The sequence below is a fragment of the Betta splendens genome, chromosome 10, assembly GCF_900634795.4.
Source record: "Betta splendens chromosome 10, fBetSpl5.4, whole genome shotgun sequence".
Taxonomy (NCBI): domain Eukaryota; kingdom Metazoa; phylum Chordata; class Actinopteri; order Anabantiformes; family Osphronemidae; genus Betta; species Betta splendens.
Window position 1 is genome coordinate 11,411,090 of NC_040890.2, and position 19,288 is coordinate 11,430,377.

Sequence of the window (19,288 nt, forward strand, 5' to 3'; positions counted from 1 at the left end):
TGATAGAAGAAGGGGATCTGTAGAGGTAAGATCATGCAAGCCTCTTGTGTAATTTACAAATAAGGTGACCTGTTGATATGCAGTATTGACTGATACTAATAAGTTGTAGAAATTGTTTTATTTTAAATGTTAGGTTTATGTTTTTTAGATAACCTTTCTCTTCATATTAATCAGTTGCTTGTGTGACTGTTAAAGCATTTTTACTAATATTGGTGGAAGGTTTTCTTCAGCCAATGGCAATTAAGTGGCTTAGTGTTATTTATTAATAAAAGTTAACATTAAAAGGCTCCGTCATTGCTCATGATTTTTGGTGCTTTGGTATGGGATAGGTTGGGTAGTTTTAGTCTACAGTCCCTAGTGTAATTTTGTGAAATCAGTGGCTGCATGTAGATTCAGAATATATGTGTGCGTTTGCAGACTATCACTGTCCATGGTTCTGAACTGTTTCTGCTACAGTATCTCAACAATATCTCTGCTCAGTATCTTGCTGTCTTTTTGTATTTACTTTACCCCAGAACTGTTGTGCAAATAACCTTAAATCTTAATTATCCATTCTGCAAATGAAGTCTGACAGTCCACTGCTAAATATTGAAACCACTTTCCTTTAATTACATCTTTTTAAAAGCTTTGTCTGATGCTATTTACAAATTTAATAATTTCCGGCTTTCTCTAATATATAGTGCAGTGAGAGTCTTGGTCACTTGGTGTCAGTACAATGATAAATATTGCTTTCCCATATTTTCGCTATAGTCACTAGACCCATCCCCTTCTTTTGGAGACACACTGGCTTACAAGCGGCAGTGTGTAGCTGAAAGACATTATTTAGCTCTAGATATAGTGCATTTTCTCTTTTGGGAAACACCTGGATTTTAACAAAAGAGTACCCGGGACATACGTTGGTCTAGGAGTATAAAACGCTGAAAGCCGCTCTTAAATTACTATTTTAATCTTCACATCATGGAACAAAGAGGACACAACGCGCGGAGGAAGCGGACGAAGTGGTTTGCCTTTATTATGATTTTGATTACACTTTTGAGCGGAGCTTCAGGACAATTAAGATTTTCCATCTCAGAGGAGGTGAAAGAAGGAACTGTTGTGGGGAATATTGCAAAGGATTTAGGTATTGATAAGACCACGCTTAAAGAGCGGGGCTACCGTATTGTGTATGGCTCAACAGAGCCTCCCTTTCGTATAAATACTGACGACGGTATCTTGTATGTGAACCGAAAAATTGACAGAGAGGAAGTGTGCGAGCGAAGCAAGGTTTGTGTAATCGACCTCAAAACCGTGTTGGAAAATCCACTGGAGGTTCACTATGTAGCTGTGGAAATTCTGGATGTAAACGACCACGCACCAAGCTTCCCTGAAAACGAAAAGACTCTAGAGGTTTTTGAATCTGCATTACCGGGAGCGAAATTTCAATTGCAAGCTGCGCGTGATGGCGACAGTGGTTCATTTTCCGTTCAGCAGTATAAATTGAGTCACAATGCACATTTTCGTTTAGAAGTGAAAGATCGAGGCGAGGACCGTAAAACCCCCAGCTTAGTTCTTCAAAAGCCGCTTGACAGGGAATCAACAAAGACCCATGTGTTACTTTTAACAGCCACTGATGGAGGCAGACCTCCGCGTTCAGGTAACATGACAATAGTTGTTGATGTTTCTGACGTTAATGATAATCCACCAGTGTTCACGCAAGAATCCTACAATGTGGAGCTGAAAGAAAATTCCCCTATTGGCACGACTGTCATCCAGGTTAATGCTACAGATCGAGACGACGGTGAAAATGGCGAAGTTGTATATTCATTCGGTAACGACGTAGATGCAGGAATGCGTGCACGTTTTGATTTGAATCCAGTTACTGGAGTTATTACTGTGGCGGGGGCTATAGATTTTGAAGAGAGTAACAGATATGAAATAGACATCCAGGCGTCTGACAAGGGCGCAGCGACGCTCACAACAGACAAAACCGTAATTATAAGCATCGTTGACGAGAACGACAACTCCCCAGAGATTGAAGTGACGTCTTTCTCTCACGCGCTCCCGGAGGATTCAAAACCTGGAACCACGGTGGCACTGATAAGCGTTAAGGACTCAGATTCTGGTCTCAATGGGAAAGTGTTGTGTTACATAAGCCAAGGTCTCCCTTTCATCCTCACCCCGTCCTCGCAGAATAACATGTATTCTATAGTAACTAAAACGCTTTTAGATCGAGAGCAACAGGCGCAGTACGATATAACAATCGTGGCAAAAGATGCGGGTGAACCATCGTTGGTATCAAATAAAGCGTTAACTATAGTTGTGTCCGATGTAAACGACAATAGTCCAGAATTTTCAAACTACCCGTATAATTTCTACATTACTGAGAATAACAGTCCTGGAGCCACGATTCTAACAGTTACAGCAAGTGATCGGGACCAGGGAAATAACGCTCTCGTTTCATATCGGATATTAAGAGATAAAGGTGGAGAAAATATACCTTCCTCCTTTTTGAACGTTAATTCAGAAAACGGAAACGTTGCGGCACTGAAAAGTTTTGACTTTGAGACTTTGAAGACGTTCCAGTTCCAAGTCGTGGCCTCAGACTCTGGAACTCCGTCTCTGAGCAGCAACGTCACAGTGAACGTGTTCATCCTGGATCAGAACGACAACGCTCCAGTCATCCTGTATCCAGTCAGCTCCAACGGTTCTGCTGAAGGTGTGGAGGAGATTCCCCGCAATGTGAACGCAGGACACTTGGTGACTAAAGTCAGAGCCTATGACGCTGATATAGGATATAACGGCTGGTTACTGTTCTCACTGCAGCAGGTCACTGACCACAGTCTCTTTGGCTTGGACCGCTACACAGGACAGATCAGAACACTGCGCTCATTCACAGAGACAGACGAGGCTGAGCATAAACTGCTCATACTGGTCAAAGACAATGGCAACGTCTCACTCTCAGCAACAGCTACTGTGCTGGTGAAACTGGTGGAGCCCAAAGAGGCGTTTGCAGCTTCTGATGTCAAAAGTTCAGCAAAACTCGACGAGGAGAATAATGTGACTTTCTACCTGATGATAACTTTGGGCTCAGTTTCAGCACTTTTCCTCATCAGCATCATTGTGCTGATTGCAATGCAGTGCTCAAAGTCCACAGACTATACTTCTAAATATCTGCAGGAGCCTAATTATGACGGGACACTGTGTCACAGCATCCAGTACAGATCTGGAGACAAGCGCTACATGTTAGTTGGACCCAGGATGAGTGTAGGATCTACTATAGTCCCAGGAAGCCACGCAAACACTCTGGTGCTTCCTGACAGGAGGAAAACGTCTGAGGTAGGACTATTTTCACTATAGGTTAATATGCAGACCTTTATTACAGAACATTAAGGATCGTGCAAGTTTTAATTTTTTTTTCTATTACTTGTCTAAATTTTTGGTACTATATTTATTATTATTTTTAATTAGACCTTTTTCATAATATGCTGACATTTTTTTTTTATTTATAAATGTAATTATACTTATCGTTAGTACATTCACTGCTTCAATATTTGTTGTTTAAGGTACTCGTGTTTAGACTTCATGTTTTTCACCTGAAATGAAATCAGCACGATTTCCGTTTCTGTTTTTAATATCTAATGTCAAAGAATACAGTCTATTTGTATCACAAACCATATTTAGGTTGTAAAAATATTACCTTCATGTAGCTAAACTCGTCAACGCTTGGTGTCAGTATATTTCAGTATTTTGGTGTGTGTGTGGTAGAGTACTACGTCACGAGCTTTATTTGTACTAAGAGCTTGCGGTTTTGTCAAACGGGTGTTTGAGCGTGACATCGCGGTTGGTAGCAAAATTGTGGCTTTAACGTTATTTGGTTTTGGAAGGGTTTTGGACATCGCTCGAGGCTATGGTGTAGTAAGTCCTTTTCAATCGCATTACGCATTTATTTGACTATTCTTCGCCATTTACAAGTCATGGAACAAAGAGGACCCAGGGTCTGGATGGAACAGCAGCGTTTCTTCGCCTTTATAATTGTTTTGGATGTTTTATGTTGCGGAGCTCTGGCACAAATCAGATATTCGATATCTGAGGAGGTTCAGGACGGAGCCCTCGTCGGCAATATAGCCAAGGATCTGGGGTTAGATAAGAGCGCCCTCAAAGACCGAGGATACCGTATTGTAACAGGCTCGACCGAGCCTCTATTTCAGGTGAACCAAGACGATGGGCTGCTGTACGTGAAGAGAAGAATAGACCGGGAGGAAGTGTGCGAAAGGATCAGTCCATGTTTGATTCAACTGAAAACCGTCCTCGAACACCCGCTGGAGATTCACTACGTGACGGTGGAAATACTCGATATGAATGACCACTCGCCGGTTTTTCCGGAGAAAGAGAAAAGGCTTGAGATTTCTGAGTCGGCTTTAGCAGGAGCGAGGTTTCAGCTTCAGGCTGCGCGAGACCCAGATGTAGGACAGATGTCCATTCAGCAGTATAAACTCAGCCATACCGATTACTTTAGAGTCGATGTCAAGGACCGAGGTGAAGATCGTAAAGTGCCGTTTTTAGTTTTACAGAAGCAGCTGGACAGAGAAACAGCTGGAAGACATAAGCTACGTCTAACAGCCATTGATGGTGGAAAACCCCCAAAGTCCGGGGACATAGAAATAATCGTAGACGTACTTGATGTTAATGACAACTCGCCGGTTTTCACTAAGGAGTCGTATTCGGCCACAATTGAAGAGAACGTAGCTTTGGGCACTGTAGTATTTCAGGTTAATGCCACGGATGTAGACCAGGCAGCCAACGGAGAAGTAGTGTATTCGTTTGGTAAAGAAGTTGATTTTAAAGTGTTGGATCTCTTTAGTATAGACCCCAAAACAGGTGAAATCATGGTGACAGGTCCCATAGATTTCGAACAATGTAAAAACTATGAAATTGATATTCAGGCATCTGATAAAGGACCGGTTCCATTAACAACAGACAAAAGTGTCATTTTAACAATTATTGATATTAATGATAATGCACCTGAAATAGAGGTGACGTCGTTTTCAAGTTCAATCAAGGAAGATTCAAAAATAGGAACTACAGTGGCTCTAATCAGTGTCACTGATTTAGACTCTGGGGTGAATGGTAAAGTCGTTTGCACAATAAATGACGACGTTCCATTCACATTAATGCCATCATTACAAGAGAACATGTACGCTGTTGTAACGAAGTCACAGTTAGACAGGGAAGTTATTTCTCAATATGACGTCACAATAATTGCAAAAGATTCAGGCGAACCCCTGTTTTTAACCGAAAAGACTATAAGCGTTAGTGTGTCAGACGTAAATGACAACAGGCCAGAGTTTACTTCGAGCCCATATACATTTTATATCACTGAGAATAACAAACCAGGAGACTCTGTGTTTTCTGTTAAAGCCTTAGATCGTGATGAAAATAATAATGCTTTAATTTCATATTATATTGTAAGAGGCGCAGGTGGAGATACTATACCATCGTTTTTGAATATCAACTCTGAAACTGGAGATATTTCAGCTTTAAAAAGTTTTGACTTTGAGACCCTGAAGACGTTCCAGTTCCAAGTCGTGGCCTCAGACTCTGGAACTCTGTCACTGAGCAGCAACGTCACAGTGAACGTGTTCATCCTGGATCAGAACGACAACGCTCCAGTCATCCTGTATCCAGTCAGCTCCAACGGTTCTGCTGAAGGTGTGGAGGAGATTCCCCGCAATGTGAACGCAGGACACTTGGTGACTAAAGTCAGAGCCTATGACGCTGATATAGGATATAACGGCTGGTTACTGTTCTCACTGCAGCAGGTCACTGACCACAGTCTCTTTGGCTTGGACCGCTACACAGGACAGATCAGAACACTGCGCTCATTCACAGAGACAGACGAGGCTGAGCATAAACTGCTCATACTGGTCAAAGACAATGGCAACGTCTCACTCTCAGCAACAGCTACTGTGCTGGTGAAACTGGTGGAGCCCAAAGAGGCGTTTGCAGCTTCTGATGTCAAAAGTTCGGCAAAACTTGATGAGGAGAATAATGTGACTTTCTACCTGATGATAACTTTGGGCTCAGTTTCAGCACTTTTCCTCATCAGCATCATTGTGCTGATTGCAATGCAGTGCTCAAAGTCCACAGACTATACTTCTAAATATCTGCAGGAGCCTAATTATGACGGGACATTGTGTCACAGCATCCAGTACAGATCTGGAGACAAGCGCTACATGTTAGTTGGACCCAGGATGAGTGTAGGATCTACTATAGTCCCAGGAAGCCACGCAAACACGCTGGTGCTTCCTGACAGAAGAAGGGGATCTGTAGAGGTAAGAGTTGTTCAAGTGTAAACTCTAAGGTGTGCACTGTTCAGATTGTGTTGTTGTTGGATTTATGAGATATTGGCATATTCAAAACGGAAACTGAACTGCAAAAAGCTTGATCGCTGTCCTTGGTGCTGAATCTGTTTATTTAATTTATTTTTTAACGTCTGTAGTTCCTGTAGTGCGTCATTCAACAGTCCTGTGGTGTGAATCAAAATCGCATGGTGTCAGTATAGCGTGGTAACTGGGCTTTACAGGCAATTGACGTCACTGGTCTTTAGAGCCACATCCTGAAACATTGTAGCCTTGTCTTGATGCCGAAGAGATCGTTTACGTCTGTTCCGTCTAAATGTTGTCAGTTTCTGCTGGTGATTGGATATATACATCAACCTGCTGAGATCTATGCCCATTAATAACGAAACTACTCTTTTGATGGATTTTTGATATTTTTGGAATAAACCATGGAACAAAGAAAACGGGCACGAGGACGTTTGGTGAGCTGCATCTTTGTTGCGCTTTTGTGGAGCGTTGTCTCAGCGCAAATACGCTATTCAATATCCGAGGAAGCAAAGGAAGGGACTGCGGTAGGAAATGTTGCAAAAGACCTGGGATTAGATAAAAACACATTGAAAGACAGGAAGTTTCGGATCGTTTCGAGTAACGTGGATCCTCTCTTTCATGTAAACCAGAACGATGGTATTTTGTACGTGAGTCGAAATATTGACAGAGAAACGGTTTGCGCACAAAGTAGCACATGTTTATTAAATCTAAAAACTGTGCTTGAAACGCCACTAGAAGTTCACTATGTGGTGGTGGAGGTGATAGACATAAATGACCATTCTCCGAGTTTCCAAGAGCAGGAAATGCAGCTGGAAATTTCTGAGTCTGCGCTGCCGGGAGCCCGGTTTCAACTAAAGCCGTCACGGGATCCAGACAGTGGTCAGTTCACCGTGCAGCAATATAAAATTAGCCACAACGACCATTTTCGTTTGGAAGTTAAAGATAAAGGAGACGATGGTAAAATACCTATACTGGTTGTTCAAAAATCTTTAGACAGGGAACAAGCGGAAAACCACTCATTAATACTAACAGCGTTAGATGGAGGAAAACCCCCGAAATCTGGTGAAATGAAGATTCTGATAAATGTTTTGGATATAAACGATAACGCACCAGCATTCAGTAAAGATGCGTATTCTGCGATGCTGAAGGAAAATGTCCCTTTAGGTACAACTGTCATTCAAGTGAACGCAACCGATTTAGATGATGGAACGAACGGAGAAATACTTTATTCATTCAGCAAAAGTATGAATCACAATATATTAAATCTTTTTGATATCAATCACGTGACAGGTGAGATAACAGTAAAAGGTTTTATAGATTATGAGGAAAAAGACAAATATGAAATTGAGATACAAGCCTCAGATAAAGGTTTCGCCCCACTCACAACAGAGAAAACCGTCATTATTAAAATAGTAGACGTGAATGACAACGCGCCTGAGATTGAGGTGACTTCGTTTTCCAGCTCAATCCCTGAAGACTCTAGACCTGGTACTACAGTTGCCCTGATCAGTGTGAAGGACCTGGATTCAGGACTTAATGGAAAAGTTATTTGCTCCATAGATGAGAATGCTTATTTTGCTTTGTCTCCATCATTACAAAACAACATGTATTCGTTAGTTACCAAATCTTCTCTGGACAGAGAAAAACAGTCACAGTATGAACTAAGGATAACTGCAAAAGATGCAGGTCAACCTCCATTATCTTCTGAGAAAACAATACACGTTGTGGTATCAGATGTGAATGACAACAGTCCAGAGTTTTCACTGAGTCCTTATACTTTTTATGTTACTGAGGGAAACGATCCAGGAGCTTCAATGTTTTCTGTTAAAGCTTCAGATCGTGATGAATATGATAATGCTCGTGTTTCATATCATTTATTAAGAGATGGACGTGATGATAAACAAGTCACTTCATTTTTAAACATCAACTCTGAAAATGGAAACATTGTGGCGTTGAAAAGTTTTGACTTTGAGACCCTGAAGACGTTCCAGTTCCAAGTCGTGGCCTCAGACTCTGGAACTCCGTCACTGAGCAGCAACGTCACAGTGAACGTGTTCATCCTGGATCAGAACGACAACGCTCCAGTCATCCTGTATCCAGTCAGCTCCAACGGTTCTGCTGAAGGTGTGGAGGAGATTCCCCGCAATGTGAACGCAGGACACTTGGTGACTAAAGTCAGAGCCTATGACGCTGATATAGGATATAACGGCTGGTTACTGTTCTCACTGCAGCAGGTCACTGACCACAGTCTCTTTGGCTTGGACCGCTACACAGGACAGATCAGAACACTGCGCTCATTCACAGAGACAGACGAGGCTGAGCATAAACTGCTCATACTGGTCAAAGACAATGGCAACGTCTCACTCTCAGCAACAGCTACTGTGCTGGTGAAACTGGTGGAGCCCAAAGAGGCTTTTGCAGCTTCTGATGTCAAAAGTTCAGCAAAACACGACGAGGAGAATAATGTGACTTTCTACCTGATGATAACTTTGGGCTCAGTTTCAGCACTTTTCCTCGTCAGCATCATTGTGTTGATTGCAATGCAGTGCTCAAAGTCCACAGACTATACTTCTAAATATCTGCAGGAGCCTAATTATGACGGGACACTGTGTCACAGCATCCAGTACAGATCTGGAGACAAGCGCTACATGTTAGTTGGACCCAGGATGAGTGTAGGATCTACTATAGTCCCAGGAAGCCACGCAAACACGCTGGTGCTTCCTGACAGGAGGAGAGCATCTGTAGAGGTAAGACACAGTTAATGTGTAAGATTTTCCCAAAAAATAAATGTAATCATTAGAAATCAGCATAACTTTTGTTGCTTTGATGTTGAGCTGAATGAGTTATGTAGCACTTTCAGCAGATGTAGAGGTTTGAAATAATTAGTGAAGCTGTCCATGGTACTGAAACTGTTTGTTCTTGTGCAGTACTCAGTAAATAAGACCATGATAAGAAACTAACTTCTCATGTAGCTTAATTTTTCTGTGTCTCTGTTTTTAAAAGTTTTTGTTTTAAGGTACTTTGACATTGTGTATTTGCTTGTGTTTGTGTGAATGAAGCCAACAGGGTTGGAAAATAAATCCTGTCACTTTTTAAAGATGTAGATTTATTCAATGATTTAAGGATCATTTTGGTTTACTGTAGTGAGAGGCTTGCTCGCATGGTGTCAGTGTATTCTTGAATGTCAGGGCCTCTTGCGTGTGTCGTCACGGCAGTTTGGTTCCACCTCTCGGCGTTTCCACAGTCTCTGTTGTTCGTAGCTTCCCTTTGTCCAAATATTGTTCGTAACCATCTCTTCTTAGTGGGAAACAAACCTCAAGGGATGAGCTGGATATTTTAGTTTTAACGTCATTGCAATTCTTGTAACGGTTCACCAATGATTTAGTTTTTTACAATGGAGCGAAGAGGATGCAAGGGACGAAGGATGCACGGATGTTTGATCGGTTGTGTAGTTGCTGCGCTTTTGTGGAGCGGTGCTTTAGCCCAGTTGAGATACTCAATCCCTGAGGAAGTTGACGAAGGAACTGTCGTTGGAAACATCGCAAAAGACTTAGGACTGGATAAAAACACACTGAAAGACAGGAAGTATCGGATTGTTTCGAGCAATGCGGATCCTCTCTTCCGTGTAAACCAGGACGATGGAATCCTTTACGTGAGTCGACGAATTGATAGGGAAGACGTGTGCGCACAGAGCATTACGTGCTTATTAAATTTAAAAACGGTCCTCGAGAACCCACTGGAAGTTCACTATGTTGAAGTGGAGATCGTGGATATTAATGACCATTCACCTGTTTTTCAGGAGAAAATGAAACGGTTGGAGATTTCAGAATCTGTGTTACCCGGAGCGCGCTTTCAGTTAAAGCCCTCACGGGATCCAGACAGCGGTCAGTTTTCTGTACATCAGTATAAACTTAACCAGGACGATCACTTCCGTTTAGAGGTCAAAGATAAAAGTGACGATGGCAAAATACCAATATTAGTTGTTCAAAAATCATTAGACAGAGAGAATGCAGGGAGTCACACGTTAACATTAACAGCATTCGATGGAGGGAAACCTCCGAAATCTGGTGAGATGAAGATTTTAGTAAATGTTCTAGATATTAACGACAACGCGCCTGTCTTCACTAACGATGCTTATTCCGTGATGCTAAATGAAAATGCTCCATTAGGGACAACAGTCATTCAGGTAAATGCAACAGATTTAGATGACGGTCCGAACGGAGAAGTTGTTTACTCGTTTAGCAACAGTATCAATCAAAATATTTTAAATCTGTTTGACATTAATAAAAAAACTGGCGAAATTACTGTGAAAGGTTTAATCGATTATGAGGAAAAACACAAGTATGAAATTGAAATTGAAGCATCAGATAAAGGTTTGGCACCTCTTACAACAGAAAAAAGCGTTGTTGTGAAAATAGTTGATATGAATGATAATGCGCCCGAGATTGACATTACCTCGTTCTCTAAATCAGTTCCGGAAGATTCAAGACCTGGAACCACAGTTGCCCTGATCAGTGTTAATGACTTGGACTCTGGCCTTAACGGAAAAATTTTGTGTTCCATAAATGAGGACGTTCCGTTTACTTTATCTCCATCGCTTAAAGAAAACATGTATTCTTTAGTTACTAAATCCCCCCTGGACAGAGAAAAACTGTCACAGTATGACCTGACTATAACTGCAAAGGACGCAGGTCAACCTCGATTATCATCTGAGAAAACAATACACGTTGTGGTATCAGATGTGAATGACAACAGTCCAGAGTTTTCACTGAGTCCTTATACTTTTTATATCACTGAGGGAAACGATCCAGGAGAATCAGTGTTTTCTGTTAAAGCTTCAGATCATGATGAAAATGATAATGCTCGTGTTTCATATCATTTATTAAGAGATGGACGTGATGATAAACAGGTTACTTCATTTTTAAACATCAACTCTGAAAATGGAGACATTGTGGCGCTGAAAAGTTTTGATTTCGAGAATCTGAAGACGTTCCAGTTCCAAGTCGTGGCCTCAGACTCTGGAACTCCGTCACTGAGCAGCAACGTCACAGTGAACGTGTTCATCCTGGATCAGAACGACAACGCTCCAGTCATCCTGTATCCAGTCAGCTCCAACGGTTCTGCTGAAGGTGTGGAGGAGATTCCCCGCAATGTGAACGCAGGACACTTGGTGACTAAAGTCAGAGCCTATGACGCTGATATAGGATATAACGGCTGGTTACTGTTCTCACTGCAGCAGGTCACTGACCACAGTCTCTTTGGCTTGGACCGCTACACAGGACAGATCAGAACACTGCGCTCATTCACAGAGACAGACGAGGCTGAGCATAAACTGCTCATACTGGTTAAAGACAATGGCAACGTCTCACTCTCAGCAACAGCTACTGTGCTGGTGAAACTGGTGGAGCCCAAAGAGGCTTTTGCAGCTTCTGATGTCAAAAGTTCAGCAAAACACGACGAGGAGAATAATGTGACTTTCTACCTGATGATAACTTTGGGCTCAGTTTCAGCACTTTTCCTCATCAGCATCATTGTGCTGATTGCAATGCAGTGCTCAAAGTCCACAGACTATACTTCTAAATATCTGCAGGAGCCTAATTATGACGGGACACTGTGTCACAGCATCCAGTACAGATCTGGAGACAAGCGCTACATGTTAGTTGGACCCAGGATGAGTGTAGGATCTACTATAGTCCCAGGAAGCCACGCAAACACGCTGGTGCTTCCTGATAGAAGAAAAATGTCTGAGGAGGTAAGAATCACTAACACAAAATAATGTTTGTCATCCCATTTCAAAACTACATGTTTTGACATTACTTTCAAAATGTGTTTCATCAATAATACATGCAAGCAGTTAGTCCATCACCGATATAAGTCATCCACCAGACCGATGCAAAGGTCTTTTCCCCTCTTAAGCTAAGACACAAGCTTTTGGACTGTCAAACAATGTCATCTGGACATCTGGTTCCCTTCTAACCTTTGGAGATGGCTCATTATCATTGCTCAACAATGTTTGCCTAAAAGAAACTTTCTGTTTCCTGGTATCCTAGAAATTTCTTTGACAAACTGATTTCCCAGAATTGTCAATGACAAAACACAGAGATTATAGAACAGTCATGTCGACATGTAATTATGAACAAATGTTTGTAAGAACAAACCCTCTGAACCCACAGCAAAAGGACACAACAAGGCCTGAGCTGTTATGATCTTATATATTATATATACTGTATTAATATTGATATACAAGAGATTTCTACTATATGACCAGAGTACCATTTGAGAGATCTGTCCTGTGATGAATGCATCCTTTGGCTTTACAGAGTGATGGGTTTGTACTTTCTGGCAAACGTGCTGTATTATGTCTGCTGGGTGTTTTCGGGTTTTTTTGGCTTGAGATGTAAAGGTCATATTTTAAGCATGTTTATGGGGATTTATGGTTTAAGGCTGATGATGAACAACTACTGTACTGTAGGTGACAAACAGACAGGAATGACTATGAAAAATATAACGAGTGTTCCAGGAAATGATCAAGAAACCTGCAGTGGATCAACTTACCTAAAGAGAAGATGAGTAGAAAGCGCTGTCCATGGTGCTGAGCACATGTGTTGTCCTTTCAAAGTGTGAACAAGTTTATGATTTCATATAGGAGAGATGTGAGCTTACTTTAATTATAAGTAATAAATTCCCCGGATTGAACAGTTGTTATATCTACTGTAAGGAGCCTTTATTTTCTGAGTGACCAGCCTCCTCCATTTAACAACCTACAACTTGGGTAACAACTCGAGATGGACGAATGAAAGCAACATAAAATGCGTTTTTCCATACAATCCATCGCTCTCTGTAGTGAGAGTTTACATCGCACGGTGTCAGTGTAATAAACAAAGTCAGCCTCACGTGCATTTGTCGTCATTGCAGTTTGGTTCCACCTCTTGGTGGCTTCGCTAGTCCGGTAATAACGGAGTCAGTTCCCGTCGTTTTGCTTCGGTTGGAATTCCTCAACCTTTTATCGTGTTACTAAAAGACTGCGGACATTGCAACACGTGGACATGACGCATTTATCGCTGTGAAATAATTTTGCTCTTATGAATGAGTATTGGTGGTATCGGTTCGTAACGATGGAACAAAGAAGCCAGAAGCGAATGGAGGGAGGCTGGTTGGTGAGCTGCGTGATCGCGCTTTTGTGGACCGTCGCCTGGGCGCAAATACGATACTCTGTGTCTGAGGAAGTGAACGAAGGGACGGTCGTTGGAAATGTTGCAAAGGACCTGGGGATCGATAAAAGCGCACTGAAAGACAGGAAGTACAGGATTGTCACGAGTGATGCGGATCCTCTTTTTCACGTAAACCAGAACGATGGTCTCCTTTACGTGAGTCGAAAGATTGACAGAGAAGACGTGTGCGCCCAGAGCGGTACGTGTTTGTTAACCCTGAAAACGGTCCTCGAAAACCCATTGGAAATCCACTATGTAACAGTGGAGGTCCTGGATATAAACGACCACTCTCCTTCTTTCCCAGAGGAGGAGAAACGGTTGGAAATTTCTGAGTCTGTGTTACCCGGAGCGCGATTTCAGCTGAAACCATCACGGGACCCAGACAGTGGTCAGTTCTCCGTCCAACAATATAAACTTAGCCAAAACGACCACTTTCGTTTAGAAGTTCGAGATAAAGGAGACGATGGTAAAATCCCAATATTGGTGTTGCAAAAGTCTTTAGACAGGGAAGCATCTGGAAGTCACACGTTAGTGCTGACGGCACTTGACGGTGGAAAGCCTCCAAAATCTGGTGACATGAATATTCTCGTTAAGGTTTTGGACGTCAATGACAACACACCCGTTTTTTCTAAAGATGTTTACTCTGTTCTTCTTGATGAAAACGCGCCAGTCGGTACTACTGTGGTACAAGTTAATGCAACCGATTTAGATGATGGTCCAAATGGAGACGTGTACTACTCTTTCGGAAACAGTGTGAGTAATAAGTTGTTCAAACTTTTTGAAATTAATCCATCCACAGGCGACATAATTGTCAAAGGCCTGATAGATTATGAGCAAAAAGACAAGTACGAAATCGAAATTGAAGCATCCGACAGAGGAGTCGCGCCCCTCACCACAGAGAAAAGCGTGATTATTAAAATAGTAGACGTGAACGACAACGCGCCGGCGATTGAGGTGACTTCATTTTCCAGCTCAGTCCCCGAAGACTCCAGACCTGGAACTACAGTTGCTCTGATCAGTGTAAAAGATTTGGATTCAGGACTTAATGGAAAAGTTATTTGCTCCATAGACAATGATGTTTATTTTGCTTTATCTCCGTCATTACAAGACAACATGTATTCGCTAGTTACGAAATCTTCTCTGGACAGAGAAAAACAGTCACAGTATGAACTAAGGATAACCGCAAAAGACGCAGGTCATCCTCCATTGTCGTCTGAGAAAACAATACATGTTGTAGTATCAGATGTAAATGACAACAGTCCAGAGTTTTCACTGAGTCCTTATACTTTTTATATCACTGAGGGAAACGATCCAGGAGCTTCAGTGTTTTCTGTTAAAGCTTCAGATCGTGATGAAAATTATAATGCTCGTGTTTCATATCATATATTAAGAGATGGACGTGATGATAAAGGAGTCACTTCATTTTTAAACATCAACTCTGAAAATGGAGACATTGTAGCGTTGAAAAGTTTTGACTTTGAGACCCTGAAGACGTTCCAGTTCCAAGTCGTGGCCTCAGACTCTGGAACTCCGTCACTGAGCAGCAACGTCACAGTGAACGTGTTCATCCTGGATCAGAACGACAACGCTCCAGTCATCCTGTATCCAGTCAGCTCCAACGGTTCTGCTGAAGGTGTGGAGGAGATTCCCCGCAATGTGAACGCAGGACACTTGGTGACTAAAGTCAGAGCCTATGACGCTGATATAGGATATAACGGCTGGTTACTGTTCTCACTGCAGCAGGTCACTGACCACAGTCTCTTTGGCTTGGACCGCTACACAGGACAGATCAGAACACTGCGCTCATTCACAGAGACAGACGAGGCTGAGCATAAACTGCTCATACTGGTCAAAGACAATGGCAACGTCTCACTCTCAGCAACAGCTACTGTGCTGGTGAAACTGGTGGAGCCCAAAGAGGCGTTTGCAGCTTCTGATGTCAAAGGTTCAGCAAAACACGATGAGGAGAATAATGTGACTTTCTACCTGATGATAACTTTGGGCTCAGTTTCAGCACTTTTCCTCATCAGCATCATTGTGCTGATTGCAATGCAGTGCTCAAAGTCCACAGACTATACTTCTAAATATCTGCAGGAGCCTAATTATGACGGGACACTGTGTCACAGCATCCAGTACAGATCTGGAGACAAGCGCTACATGTTAGTTGGACCCAGGATGAGTGTAGGATCTACTATAGTCCCAGGAAGCCACGCAAACACGCTGGTGCTTCCTGACAGGAGGAAAACGTCTGAAGAGGTAGGGCATATTTGTCAAACTTGGCTAATTTGATACATTTGGTCATGCTTTATTTATCCAGCAATCCAATGTGTTTGACTACTGTTGCTTTTGTAATGCACATGATTTACTTTCGAATTGGATCACAAGTTCAGAATAAGTGCAGGTGTGCATTAAGTTCATACAGGATAGATGCATATTAGCGTTACAAATCAAACTGACTTATGATTAAAAGTATAATATGTTGTGTTCTTTCCCCTTATGTGGAGTATAAAATGAGATGCACGTGATGCTGGGTCGAATTTTAACTGGCGAAGTTCACTGTTCATGGTCCTGTATGTCCCATATGTTTGGAGCTCGACGTGGTCAATTACTTTTTTAAATGTAAAACCATACAGCTTTTAATCAGTGGAATTATGGTATATTTGTCAGTTTGGGATAAATATTATACAACAATTTTGTCCAAGATAGAATTCTTTAGATGTTTAAATAAGTTACAAAGAAGGCGTCTCATCATAGAATGTAATGTCATTAGCAAAGTTCTACAATATTAAAGTACACAATAAAAAAAAAAAACAACTAAATTTGTATCAAGTACAGAAATAGCTGTTTCCCTGCAGTGAATCATCAGATCGCATGGTGTCAGTGTGTTAGAAAATTGCCTGCTGCTTCTTGTCGTCACCAGATTTTAGACCCACCTCTTTCTACAGAAGCTTTGCAGTTCGAACGCGTCTCTCTTGCGTCTCGGTTTTGGAACACTGGTTTATGTTTTAAACGATTTTGGGGGAGAGCGAACACTTGCTCATACAGATGTGTTGGATCGGTTCATTGCAACGGGATAATTAATCAAGTGAGGCGTGGACAGTAATTTGGTTTTTAATCATGAAACAAAGCGGGTGCGACACAACGAGGGCGAGAAGACGCTGGATCGGTTTCATAGTTATTATGCTTTTGTGGACTAAGGCTTCCGCGCAGCTGAGATATTCCATTTCTGAAGAAGTACAGGAAGGAACTGCGGTTGGAAATATAGCGAAGGATCTTGGATTGGACAAGAACACGCTGAGAGACAGGAAGTATCGCATTGTTGCTGGTGCTACAGATCCTTTTTTCCAGGTAAATCAGAACGATGGCATCTTGTACGTCAGCCGCGTGATTGACAGGGAAGAGGTCTGCGAGCGTATCAGCACATGCACGATGAACCTTAAAACGGTGCTCGAAAACCCTCTGGAGGTGCACTATGTAGGAGTGGAAATCCTAGATGTAAACGACCATTCGCCCATCTTCCCCGAGGAGGAGAAAACGCTGGAAATCTCTGAGTCTGTGCCGCCTGGTGCGCGCATTCCGCTACGACCGGCGCGAGATCCCGATGGCGGTCTGTTCTCCATTCAGCAGTATAAACTTAGCTCAAATGAACACTTTCGTCTTGAGGTTAAGGATAAAGGGGATGACGGCAAAATACCTGTATTAATAGTGCAAAAATCCTTAGACAGGGAAATTACAGGAAGCCACTCAGTACAGCTGACGGCAGTAGATGGAGGGAAGCCCCCGAAATCAGGCGAAATTAATATCACAGTGAACGTATTAGATGTGAACGATAACGGACCCGTTTTCTCAAAAGATGTTTATTCTGTCATGCTCGATGAGAATTCTCCGGTGGGCAAAGTAGTGATCCAAGTGAACGCAACGGATTTAGATGATGGTCCAAACGGAGATGTGGTTTACTCGTTTAGCAACAGTGTGAACCCTAAATTATTCAGTATCTTTGAAATACACCCATTAACAGGTGAGATAACTGTGAAAGGTCTAATAGACTACGAAGAAAAAGACAAATATGAAATAGAAATTCAAGCATCAGACAAAGGTTTGGCTCCACTGGCAACTCAAAAGAACGCCATTATCAAGATAGTTGATGTGAATGACAACGCACCTGAGATTGAAGTTACCTCATTTTCAAACTCAATTCGTGAAGACTCCAGACCTGGAACTACAGTTGCCCTGATAAGTGTAAATGATCAAGATTCTGGTCTCAATGGAAAAGTTATTTGCTCAATTAATGACGATGTTCCCTTTGCTTTAACACCGTCTCTACAGGACAGAATGTATTCATTGGTGACCAGGTCACCTCTGGATAGAGAGCAACAGTCACACTACACCGTGACAGTAGTGGCAAAAGACGCTGGACATCCGTCTCTCTGTAGTGAAAAAACAATAACTATCATGTTGTCAGATGTGAATGACAACAGTCCAGAGTTTTCACTGAGTCCTTATACTTTTTATATCACTGAGGGAAATGATCCAGGAGCTTCAGTGTTTTCTGTTAAAGCTTCAGATCGTGATGAAAATGATAATGCTCGTGTTTCATATCATATATTAAGAGATGGACGTGATGAAAAACAAGTTACTTCATTTTTGAACATCAACTCTGAAAACGGAGACATTGTGGCGTTGAAAAGTTTTGACTTTGAGACCCTGAAGACGTTCCAGTTCCAAGTCGTGGCCTCAGACTCTGGAACTCCGTCACTGAGCAGCAACGTCACAGTGAACGTGTTCATCCTGGATCAGAACGACAACGCTCCAGTCATCCTGTATCCAGTCAGCTCCAACGGTTCTGCTGAAGGTGTGGAGGAGATTCCCCGCAATGTGAACGCAGGACACTTGGTGACTAAAGTCAGAGCCTATGACGCTGATATAGGATATAACGGCTGGTTACTGTTCTCACTGCAGCAGGTCACTGACCACAGTCTCTTTGGCTTGGACCGCTACACAGGACAGATCAGAACACTGCGCTCATTCACAGAGACAGACGAGGCTGAGCATAAACTGCTCATACTGGTCAAAGACAATGGCAACGTCTCACTCTCAGCAACAGCTACTGTGCTGGTGAAACTGGTGGAGCCCAAAGAGGCTTTTGCAGCTTCTGATGTCAAAAGTTCAGCAAAACACGATGAGGACAATAATGTGACTTTCTACCTGATGATAACTTTGGGCTCAGTTTCAGCACTTTTCCTCATCAGCATCATTGTGCTGATTGCAATGCAGTGCTCAAAGTCCACAGACTATACTTCTAAATATCTGCAGGAGCCTAATTATGACGGGACACTGTGTCACAGCATCCAGTACAGATCTGGAGACAAGCGCTACATGTTAGTTGGACCCAGGATGAGTGTAGGATCTACTATAGTCCCAGGAAGCCACGCAAACACTCTGGTGCTTCCTGACAGAAGAAAAGTGTCTGAAGAGGTAAGGATAATAAACACTAGTAACATTGGAACCAAACAATGTTTAATTTAATGGAAGTGTGAATATTATTAATAGAAATAACAGCAATAGAGACCATTAGAGACCAATAGAGACCATTTGTCTTTGTTTAAAATAAAGGTGAACCTATCACAGGTTTATAGTTTATTCATAGTTCATGCACAAATACTCCAACTGCTGCTGCTTTAGAATCACCTGTGGTCAAACCCTTTACAAACA

General features: G+C 42.2%; 2 protein-coding genes across 14 annotated transcripts in view; both read left to right on the plus strand.

Moving 5' to 3' along the window:
- Positions 1-19,288, plus strand: part of LOC114864332 (protocadherin alpha-C2-like) — a 148,399-nt gene that overhangs the window by 42,441 nt on the left and 86,670 nt on the right. For 2 of the 13 annotated variants that reach the window (XM_029165142.3, XM_029165160.3), the window contains exon 1: positions 13,448-15,832. The exons of 8 other annotated variants lie outside the window; for them this stretch is intronic. In XM_029165142.3, coding sequence (XP_029020975.1) covers positions 13,448-15,832 — 2,385 coding nt within the window. Of the gene's footprint in view, positions 1-613; positions 3,316-3,788; positions 6,312-13,447; positions 15,833-15,964; positions 19,052-19,288 lie in introns of those variants that run through there. 3 more of the 13 variants (XM_029165168.3, XM_029165165.3, XM_029165167.3) reach the window with 3 other exon arrangements.
- Positions 9,540-12,156, plus strand: LOC114864372 (protocadherin alpha-8-like). Its single transcript, XM_029165206.3, has one exon. It carries the CDS (start codon positions 9,760-9,762, stop codon positions 12,139-12,141), a length of 2,382 nt encoding a protein of 793 aa, XP_029021039.1. The 5' UTR covers positions 9,540-9,759; the 3' UTR covers positions 12,142-12,156.

What these genes read in the sequence shown, in the direction of transcription:
- LOC114864372 (XM_029165206.3), top strand. Translation starts at nt 9,760, where the DNA reads ATGGAGCGAAGAGGATGCAAGGGACGAAGGATGCACGGATGTTTGATC.